At 40.0% G+C, this 11,847-nt stretch overlaps 1 protein-coding gene across 1 annotated transcript; it reads left to right on the top strand.

Moving 5' to 3' along the window:
• Positions 1-5,761: 5,761 nt before the first annotated feature.
• On the top strand, positions 5,762-8,855 carry LOC308695357 (zinc finger MYM-type protein 1-like; the record flags this gene model as incomplete). The annotated part of the gene is made up of 3 exons (XM_081373480.1): positions 5,762-6,918; positions 7,414-7,519; positions 8,328-8,855. 3 exons carry the CDS (start codon positions 5,762-5,764, stop codon positions 8,853-8,855), a joined length of 1,791 nt encoding a protein of 596 aa, XP_081229606.1.
• Positions 8,856-11,847: the final 2,992 nt, after the last annotated feature.

Below are 11,847 nucleotides of genomic sequence, written 5' to 3'. Positions count from 1 at the left end.
GACCCATACACTTGTGGAGTACCAAGAGTACTGTCTTTTCTACAGGAGATGTTGGACGCGGGTCGCTCCCCCTCCACTCTCAAAGTGTACGTGGCAGCCATTGCTGCTTTTCACGTATTGGAAGCCGGGGCCTCCTTAGGAAAAAGCGACCTTATAGTTCGCTTCCTCAGGGGCGCCAGGAGGCTTAACCCGCCTCGGCCACCGTCTGTTCCGGCCTGGGACCTCTCCTTGGTCCTGCGGGCTCTTAAGGGACCTCCCTTTGAACCACTTCAGTCAGCTGATCCTAAGTCTCTCTCTCTGAAAACCGCCCTGCTTCTAGCACTGGCGTCAGTAAAGAGAATAGGGGATTTACAGGCGCTGTCTACCAGCGCTTCCTGTCTGGAGTTTGGTCCTAATGACTCCAAGGTCATTCTTAGGCCAAGACATGGATATGTTCCTAAGGTGCTCTCAACTCCGTTCAGAGCCCAGGTTATTTCTCTGTCAGCTCTCCCCTCCTCCGAGGAGGATAGCGATTCTCTCATGCTTTGCCCAGTCAGAGCTTTGAGAATTTATCTGGAGCGTTCGGCCTCTTTCAGACAGTCTGAACAGCTCTTTGTGTGTTTCGGGGGCCGATCCAAGGGCCTCCCGGTCACTAAAACCACACTGTCCAGATGGATAGTTGACGCCATTGCCCTGGCTTACACCTCACTGGGCCTCTCTTGTCCCATAGGTGTTAGAGCTCATTCCACGAGAGGTGTTGCCTCTTCGTGGGCTTGGTCAAGTGGTATTCCCATTGAAGACATTTGTGCGGCGGCCGGCTGGTCCGCTCCGTCCACATTTGTGAGATTCTATAATCTGGATGTCCCTGCTCTGCAGACATGCGTTCTTTCTGTCTAGACTCTGGCTCTGTGGATCCAGACTAGTTTTGAACCATGGTCACTTGGGTATTCCCATCTATAGCATATGTGCGGCGGCCGGATATCCGCTCCGTCCACATTGTTGAATTATAGCTTTAATGCCCTTGCTTTGTAGCTACAGTTTTTCAGTCTAGACTCTGGCTCTGCTGACCCAGACTAGTTTGATGTTTAACACACGGTTATCACATTGTGGACTAAGTGACTGGCTTTGCCAGATTCGTTGATTATAAGTTGATGTCCCTGCTTTGCAGTTACAGTCTTTTCAGTCTGGACTCTGGCTCTGCGGACCCAGACTAGTTTGATATTAAACACACGGCTATCACCTTGTGGGTTAAATGACTGGCTCTGGCCAGTCTTTATTACGGATAATTGATGGGCCCGATGTTCGGTCTCTTTTTATCCTGGCTATTCTGTACTTCCCGGAACTCTGGTGAGTCAGAGCGGCCAAAAGATTAATAGCACGGCGTTTTAAATGGAAACGTTCCCATAGCGTTTGCAACGCAGTACGAGAGAACGTTCTCGTAAGGGAACGTACTGGTTACTTTCGTAACCTCGGTTCCCTTAGAGATAAGGGAACGAGTACTGCGTTGCCTTGCCGTGCTATTTTTCTTATGGCAGGTTTGTCGCTTCAGTCGATTATACCTGTCAAATGGCGGATTCTATCTGTATTTATATGTTATGGTCACGTGTAGTTTCGCGCGCTTGACAGTGACAGAGCGCCAAGCGCCCTGATTGGCTCGCGCGCTTCTGTCTATCCGCCATTGGTTCGTGCAGTTGCCCACAGCACAGCCTATCAGCTCACTCACGTGGGTCTGATGCTCTCGCCTGTGCTGTAGCAAATGCGTTTTAAAATAAAGGCTTCAATATTCTCGAGAAAAGGAGTTTTCCCATAGCGTTTGCAACGCAGTACTCGTTCCCTTATCTCTAAGGGAACCGAGGTTACGAAAGTAACCAGTACGTTTTGTGTGTCACCATTGTGTTGAAGAGTAGAGCCTGAGCTTCAGTCCAGGATGAGCAGAGAAACACTGATGAAATGCTGCATGTTGCTTTAATTAACAGACAGTAACTGTGTAGTTGCTGATGCAGTGACGTATAGTCACAGCAAATCATGCATATAATTAACTGCATGTTTTTCAGTAAAAAATCAGAAAAAATGTGAATTAACTGTGTTTTAACTGTGTGTTTCTGTTAAAAAAGATTAATGAAGATTTCTGTAAAAGTATTTTGCACTTATTTAAATTAGGATATTTTACATTAATTTTACGGTTTTGTATGGAAGCCATTGCTGACAGTCATTTGACTGTTTTATATGGGATTTTTTTACAATGAAGGTGTTTGATCGTAATAATTCAGGAAATAGCTGTAAAATAACACTGTTTTTCCGTAAAACATTTAAGGAAAATTTCTGTAAAAGTTTTTTGCACTTAATTTAAATTAGGATATTTTACTTTATTTTTACGGTTTTTGTTTGGCAGCCGTAGCTGACAGTCAATGACTGTTTTTTTACGATTTTATTTTTTACAGTGTACTTCATTTCGTCAGTAGGGCAATATGATTTTCGTTTATGTTGCTTAGAAATTTGAGTGATAGGCTTTGTCCTATTTAATTTATGTTATTTATATATATTTTTTTTTTCTGTGGCATTTTTTTCTCTGCTGACAGTACAATGTTAAAATAGCCTACTATGTATATTGACACGAACACAATTTTTGTATAGCATTTATAATTATTATAGGCTACTTAATCTCCTTCTTTCCGTTAGAGACATTTGAATGTGAGTTTATGGAAACGAGATCTAAATTTTGTGGACCCGTCAGGTCGGGAAATAAAGCGGGTGAACACCGAGTGTATTTTAAGCGGTTGCTGAATAGAACCTTGTGGGAGCGGGACGAAAAAAAAAAAAAAAACAGTCCCGCGCAGACCTCCTTGAACCTTAGGTGTACGTGTCCCCGAATAAATAATAATAATAAAAAAGGAATAAAGTTCAAAAGTCGGACTGTACGGAATGAGGCATGATTGCAATTCATTTTACTGTAATCTGTTACCACAATAGTACTTGATCTGTTAAAAAATGATTTCCTTGATATATGCATAAGGTGTTAAATTAAAAATTAAAAATGAAAATTAAAATTAGTCTAATCCAGTAATTCATTTTTTCTATTTTTGATCTGAGCACAATCAGAAAACCCGTCCTTATTTTTTTTTTTTTTTTTTTTTTTTCATTTCAGTTCAGGAAATAAATAATGGAAAAACAAGTCGTTTTTCATATTTTTATTTTTGGTTTTAATTTGAAAAAACAAAAACGATTGAATGAATGATCCACGGACGGTGACGGACCCATCATATTCCGCAATTATAGGCCTATATAAGAGTATTTAATTTGTATCCATAGGCCTACTCTGTGTAGCTGGCCCGCCATCTACTGGCTAAAAAAAATATTGGCCCGCGGCCAAAGTTACTTGCCGACCCCTGCTATAAACCATAATTTCAGAATTTTTTTCTACTGTTGTAGTAAACCGGCCTGTAGAAAACTATCAGAAAGACTTAAGGAAACTCCTACTGATATACTATATGATGGTTTATTGTGTTATATTTAATGTTACTAATGATATAATATGCTTAGACTAATAACAGTACAGTTAACATTTTGAGTTACACAACAATTCTGTTTTATTTTGCAATTATATTTGGCATAAGGTGTACATTTATTGCAAACAAAACAGTTACTGGGGAAAAGCAGATACAAATATATTATATTTATATATTAATGTCAAGAATTCAGAAGTGTATATATTTATATAGCCTACACTACAAAGAAATAATATACAATTAAATGATGCTTATTTTAAATGTATTGAGCAGGCTAGGTATATAAAATATAGGTTTTTAATAATCTTTCAGTGCGCAAGACCATGATAATATGAAATGCTTCAAAACAGAGCGCACAAAGCGTGTATGCGCATCGCGGGTGCAGAATGATGTGCTCAAAGCAACATGGAGCTGTGTCCAAATTCAGGGTCTACATCCTTCGGAGTACTCATTTGAAGGATGTTACGTCACAGCGCCGCGACGAAGGCTGTCCAAATTCGTAGGATCCTTCAAATGCGGCCCACAAATACGTCCTCCTTTTCCCCGAATTGGAAGGATGGGTGTGGTGGATCCTTTCCCGTCCTACCTATCCCATAATTCTTTTCGGCAGAGCGTAATGGCGGACGAAGCGAGCGGTAGTGGAGTGGGAGAGGAGTATGCTTTTCGATTTAAGTTTTTTAAAAACTGGCTTTTCAAAAAAATATTTTTTTTCAGTGGTTTAATTTTTTTTTTTTTTTTTTTTTTTTTTAAATAAGGAATGGCCAAAGCTCAGGCTTGTCATGTATTTAACTTTTCATTCTTGAATAAGAATTGTGAACACCCCCATACTGAGATATAATTTAATTTTCACATTAAATTAAATAAAGTTTTCTTATTGTGGGGTCCTTTATGGTAATACATATGATATGGTACAACTACAGTGCAATGCAAATAGTAAATATAAGATAAAGTGAGAGGTAGGCTAATAGTAAATAGTTTAGTCAATAAAATAAACAAACATACAGCAAATAAAATAGTAATGAAAAGTATAATTATATAATATCATAAGTACTAATATAATAATAATATATTGATAATAGCATATAGTTTATTTATAATACTATAATAATAGCAATAGAATATGAAATATCAATTACAGAATAGAAAATAAAAATAATAAGTTAAATAGTTAGTTACTATGAATAGTAAAATAATTTAACAGCATAACTATAATAGATTGATAATCGCAAGTGGTATATTATTATAATAACAATAATAAATAATGTAAATTTATACATTTTAACATATTATTACATAGGCTATATAAAATAAAATGACGCAACCCTGTCTCTTTTTGTTAAATTTCGGTTTTTAAAAGGTATAAGAAGCTACAAGTCAAGAAATAAAGTAAACGATTCAGTCAAACATACAGCAGGCTACACCGTTAAAGTTAAATAAGCCTAAATATCAGGGGCGGCTGGCCAATAGAGGGCGCTAGGGCGCCGCCCCCCCATGAGGAAATACCATAGACTGTAGGCAAATACATGTAAATACATAATTAAATCATATATAAAATTATCAATATTTGTGTGTTTGAGATAGTAAATGCACCTAGTATATGTGAAAAATATTATAGAAATTCAAAATGTCTGTTTTTTCTGCACGTCCCGTCTAGATCTGTACACGTGATCAGCTCTGGGGCGCTGGAGAAAGCGCCCCAGAAAGGCGGGTCTTTGGAGCAGTTTAGCCAATTGCTGATTTTAGATATAAATGTTTGACATAAACTGTAGCCAATCAGCGAGCTAAAATCTAGTCAGCTATGGGCGCTTCGCCTAGCGCCCCAAACTGCGCGCGGCCGCGAGCAATGGGCGCGAACCACTACTAAAGTATCGAGTTTCATTCTATAGGGCGCCATTTTTACTGTATGATAAATTACAACGGCGAACAAAATGACTCCAGACGACTCTAACTCGATTCAATCTCTTGTCCAATATCCGTTTGAAAGACGAAGCTTAGTAAATAAACTCCGTGTGAAAGAGCTGGGCCCAGATCAACCAGATATTTCGATCAGACAACAGGCAAGTGATAAAGGAAAGCAGTACGTGCGAGGCTTCTCACGCAGCTGGTATACCAGAAAGGCTTGGTTGGCTGGATGTTCTCATGCTAATGCCTTATTTTGCTTTCCGTGCATACTTTTCAAAAATACGGGGACAGATCCAGCATGGACAGTTACCGGAGTGAGGGATATGAAGCACTTGTCAGAGAAAGTAACGAAACACGAGAACACCAAGGTACACATGGATAATTCCGTCAAGCTAGCTGTACTGGGAAGGGTTAACATCGCGACGCAGCTCGATGAAGGCCACAGGGTTGCGGTGAGGAAACACAACGAGGAGGTGGATAAAAACCGGCACATCTTATCCAAAATAATCGACTGTGTGAAGTTTTGTGGGGCTTTTGAGCTGGCCTTGCGTGGGCATGACGAGACTGACACCTCGAACAATCCCGGCATTTTCAGGGGACTGGTGGACTTCGTTGCTTCACTCGACAGCGTGCTGGAGGAGCACCTCAAGACAGCCACCGTTTTTAAAGGTACGTCAAAGACCATACAAAATGAGTTATTAGACTGCATGCTGTCAGTGCTGAAGGATTACATTCTGGAGGAAGTCAAGAGCGCAGATTTCATCTCCATACAAGCTGATGAGACAACTGACATTTCCACCCACTGTCAGCTGGTGCTTGTGCTACGTTATTTAGACGGCAAAAACAACATACAAGAGCGGTTTTATGAGTTTATTTCGATCCAGAGTGCCACGGCAGACACCATCGCTACAGCGCTTCTGGAGAGGCTAAGCGTCATACTCCCAGATGGACAAAAAGTCAAACTTATCGGCCAAGCTTATGACGGAGCTAATGTAATGAGGGGAGCCACCGGCGGAGTGCAGCGCAAGGTGATGGATGTCCATGTAAACGCTCATTACGTCCACTGTTACGCGCATCAGTTAAATCTAATCATGCAGCAGGCAACGTCACACATTCCCAAAATCGGCACTTTTTTTTCCGATCTTGCAGGATTTTCTGCTTTCTTCTCCAGGTCACCCAAGCGAACCAGCGTACTTGACCAAGTGGTTGCCCATAGACTTCCCAGAGCCTCTACAACACGTTGGAACTTCCACAGTCGCGCTGTAAACACCGTGTACGAACAAAGAGATGACCTCTTAAAGTGTTTTCAGACCATCAGAGATAATGGAAACTTTGATCCCCTAACTGTCAGAGAGGCTGGGGGCTTTGTGAGGATGCTTGAAGACGAGTCTTTCTGTTTTTTTCTGGCACTGTTCCACAAAATCATGCCACATGTGGACATGCTGTTCAACCAGCTGCAGAAAAGGAACATCGACGCAGTTTTCATCAAATCACTTGTCCAGAAGTTTACAGACAGCATGCAAACGATCAGGTAAATAACTTTATTTACGATTGGCTGATAAAACTTTTGTTAGAAATGTGATTTGCTTATTTCCAGATTTGTGTCTAAATGTGCCTAGTCATCCAACTGGATGATTATCATAAGCCCATTACAATTATATCCGTTTCAGTATTTTAAAAGCAAAGAAACTATTAGATTTGGATAATAATGACGGTAAAGTAGTTATCAAAAACAGTTTCTAACAACAGGCTTATTCAGGTGTCCACCAGGTCAATTTCTAGAAGGTTGTTATTAAATATTGAACTTCTTGTCATTTAGAGACTATAATTTACACAGGACACATCAGAATGCATCCAGCTTAGAAATATAATAGAACAATGATAACAATGTAATATTATGTACATCACAGATGACTAGCTGATAGGCATAGTCCTTGTGTGTGTATATGAGTCAGTGGATGTGCACTTGTGGGAGTTAAGAAGTCTGATGACAGGTTAACAACTTTTAACTATATTTTTGGACCAGGGCCTCTATTCCCTCTTTGTGTGGTGATGGTGCATCGGACCAGCAGCAGCCTATAAAGCGACGAAGGATACTGGGAACAGGAGAACAACAGAGGCTGGCTACAGAGGTAAGTTGAGATGTAACAATCAGTGTTTCCTCTACAAAGATTTTTATTTCTGTGGTGGTATGTAGCTATGTAATAATAAAATTAAAAAAAACTTAGGATGGCATATTCCCACATCTGACTGATCGATTGATGGACCAGGTGGTCTAGAATTTATATTCTTGTTAGTTCAGTAGATTCAGGTTTATGACAAAGCAGTCACAAGCAGCAAAATAATAGCAGTTTTCATTGAAAAGAAATTCAGTGTGTAAAGAATTGTCACATGTGACAGAAAAAAAAGTGGTTAATATATTTAAATTAAACCTTGTTTTGTAATGGAAACCAATAGGGAACTAGTGAGGAGAAGTAAACGTAGTGTAAAGTGCAATTAGAAATAATGGTGTTAAAACCTTTTAAAGGGATAGTTCACCCAAAAATGAAAATTGTGTCATCATTTACTCACCCTCAAGTTGTTTCAATCCTGTATGAATTTCTTTCTTCTGCTGAACACAAAGATATTTTGAAGAATGTCAGTAATCAGACTGTTGATGGGCCCCATTGACTTCCATAGTTGGAAAAATAAATACTATGGAAGTCAGTGGGGTTCATCAACTGTCTGGTTGACGACATTCTTCAAAATATCTTTCTTTGTGTTCAGCAGAAAAAAGAAATTCATACAGGTTTGAAACAACTTGAGGGTGAGTAAATGATGACACAATTTTCATTTTTGGGTGAACTATATCCCTTTAATAATCATACTTGACTCGTTCAGTCAGAATCACTTTCATTAAAATGGCTTTATTGGAAATTTATGCTGATGAATCTTTTACAGGTATGTGATACCATCCTGACCCATGCCAAGGAGCGGTTCTCCTTCACCCAGCACCTCATCAGCGCAACACTCCTGCATGGAGAGCTCTTCCCACAACACTGTGTGAAGTTCCCTGACACAGCGCTTGATACAACAGTGGAGGCATACCCCATGCTGAACAAGGCCAAGCTCAAAACAGAACTGTCCCTTATCTATGAGAACGACGAGTTCAATGCTTGCAGTGGTGCAGTACCTCTGTACCAGTTTTTCATGGAGAACAACCTTCAGAGCACTTTCACAGAGACTGTCAGTCTTCTCAAGATCCTCATCACCACACCCATGACTACAGCTGAGTCTGAGAGGTGCTTCTCTACTTTAAAGAGGATCAAGACTTTCCTGAGAAACACCATGACGCAGGATCGCCTGAATGCTCTGGCGATGCTCTCCATGGAGAAGAAACTTATCAGGGACATTCCTGACTTCAACAAAAGGGTCATTGAGAGGTTTGCCACTCAGAAGGAGAGAAGAGCAAAATTCCTGTACAAATGAGATCACACACACACACACTCACACTGTTTCTTTGTACATAGTAATTTTATAAATATAAATTGTCTTAAAGGGATACTCCACTGAAAAATTAAAATTCTGTCATCATATACTCACCCTCATGTTGTTTCAAACCTTTATGAATTTCTTTCTTCTGCTGAACAGAAAGTAAGATATTTAGAATAATGTCAGTAACCAGACAGTTTTAGATACCATTGACTTCCATAGTATAATTTTTCTTTCTATGGAAGTCAATGGTATCTAAAACTGTCTGGTTACTGACATTCTTCTAAATATCTTACTTTCTGTTCAGCAGAAGAAAGAAATTCATAAAGGTTTGAAACAACATGAGGGTGAGTATCCCTTTAAAGGGATAGTTCACCCAAAAATGGTTCGGTACGTTTTTGATACAGCAAAAAGAAAGAAATGCTAGAGAAATTTCCTTTTTTATTACCGGTATTCTTTTTTCAAAAAGAAAAATGGTTTTACCATTTGTGGGTGAACTATCCCTTTAATATTATGTTTGTTATTTACTGTACATTTTGTGGAACATTTGTTTAAAATCACTCAAAATTGTTGCAGGTAATAGTTGTATTTAATCAGCTAATTAATCACTAAGTATTTTGTTGAGTTAAATTTAAAAATGAAAATAGAAAGTTTGTGCAATATGTTTGTTTTTGTGCAAAAATGCCTCAACCTTTTAATATTGGCATTAAATAATTACTTTTCACAGAGCACTAGTATCCTGGGTGGTTATTAATTATAATAGGATTTTTTTTATTTATATAGCCTTTCCAACAAGGTCGCTTTACAATATAGGCCTAGGTTAAGGAATTGAACTAAATAAACCTCAACATCAAAGATAGACATACCAAGGGCAGATATAAATATACAGAGGTCAGTTACAAAGTTAGGTTAAAGATTCAAGCAAGTAACATAAACATTCATAATAAGGTAAAATTTAAAGATTCTGAGCTAAAGAGTAATATTCAGACAAAAAAAAGGTTTTTGAAGGAGAGAAGGGTGAATGCTCTGACAGACGTCTAGAGCAAAAGCATTCCACAACCTGGAAGCCACAACGCTATAAGACCTGGTGTCCCATGGTTACCAAGGCCAAGCTATTTAAAATAACCGAATATGACACAGCCCCACCTAACATATTTTTCACCAGCCGCCACTGCTAAATATATAAAGTTATGAAACTTCACTTTGCCCTCAGCCACAACAATCTGCCAAGGAACAAATTATAGATTTATGAAACCAAAGATCGCCTGTTAGATATACACAAGACGAATTATTCTCACTAGACTGACAGCGGCGAACGTCTAGAAGCTCTAGCCGAGGCAAAGCTGTTCTCGGCGGGGTACATGAGCGCTGAGCGCCCGGTGATCCCTGGATCTCACAACTCCGAAACCGTCAGAAAACATTTTTAAAATGGCGCTCTCTTTATAAATAAACCACAGATTTGAGCTTTACACAACTACATTGTCGACTGAAAAACTCTTAAAACTACATTTCGTGACACAGTAACAGTAGTATTTTTAAATTTCGCGGCCTTTCTCCTCTGAAAATATGTGAAAGAAGGGTAGGCTGTCCAAATTCAGAGATGGTCCTCAATGCAGAGCATAAAATCCAGGGGGAGGAGTTGGATAAAATCCAACTCCTCCCACCTTACATATACCTAAACCTACCCGTCTCCACCCCCTGATCCCTAAACCCACCCCTAAACCTACCCATCTCCACCCCTAAACCTACCAATCTCCACCCCTTATATAAGATCCGACTCCTCCCCTCGGATCTTGTGTACTGCATTGAGGTGCTACTGGAGATTCACAAACACCGACTTCCGGGCTTTGCGGTCGTCGGAGGACCCCTCCTCCTTCAACCGGGTAGGAAGGATCCTAAGGAGGATGTAGACCCTGAATTTGGACACAGCCACAGTGTGCAGCGCTGCGCTGAACAAGTGAGCATTTAAAAGTTCACGGCACAAAGCAAAGAAATGTCGAGCACACAAATCCTAGTGTCTATCTATCCAACAGTTTATTGATCATTTGTTTCACAGTTTTAAATTCCAGTTATTGTGCGTTTGATGCCGATTCATAGTCCTTGTGATGTGTGTGATCTAACAAGCACACGGTAGTAAGTCGTTTAAAAACAGCAACAAACCCCAACAAAATAAAGTCATTTTATGCAAATCCACAACCTTTTATCTACAGATAATGCATTATAATGTGAATATATCATAATGGAGAGAGTTTTACCGTGCATCCAACCGGCAGAGGCGCGCGCGCTGTTTGAATACTGAATGGAGAATGATTGACCGCCACAGAGGAGGGAAAACGAGTTTCCATAAACTTAAATGATGTAAATAGACTTCAGTCCCTCACATTAAGCTATGGAATGACTTCAGATGACTTTGTCACCCAAACTGACGCGGTAGTCTTCTTCGTCTTCTTAACTTCTTTTGAAATTGTTGACTGACGGGCACGCGCTGAGCTGTTGCTGTCTGAGCGCGCAACAGCGGCATTGACGGAGGGGCGGGGGCTATTTTTTTACAGTCTATGGGCGGGGGTCCCGGGGGAGTACTGGCTACTGTGTGTGATCGAAGGTCTAGAGCGGCCTGCCTGGCTGTGCATTAGGGATGAAATGCATAACTGATGCTACTAAAATTTATACTGGCCAGCGGGGTGGCCAGTGGGGTGGCCAGGAGTCGGCCAAGGGTGGCCACGGCCACCCCTGGCCACCCCCTGGTGGCGCCATTGGTCATAAGTCCCGCACTTTTCATAAAAGTGACACTAGCCTACTCTTCAAATAAAGTTTCTCCAAACGTGTTTATTATTTTAGGTAGTTATTATCACGATAATCTATGTCCAAGAGTCCATTTCCTCGGATGAGATGGTTTTTATTTGACACTATAAACCATGCTATAAACACACACTGACCACCTCGAGCTTTTATTTTGGCACTTCCTGTTACCGGCATTTTGAATTTGCAT

Source organism: Scardinius erythrophthalmus (assembly GCF_964197995.2).
Source record: "Scardinius erythrophthalmus genome assembly, chromosome: 1".
In the NCBI taxonomy this organism is placed as follows: Eukaryota; Metazoa; Chordata; class Actinopteri; order Cypriniformes; family Leuciscidae; genus Scardinius; species Scardinius erythrophthalmus.
The sequence above is the reverse complement of the archived record's forward strand: the minus strand, read 5'-3'. Positions and strand labels throughout refer to the sequence as shown.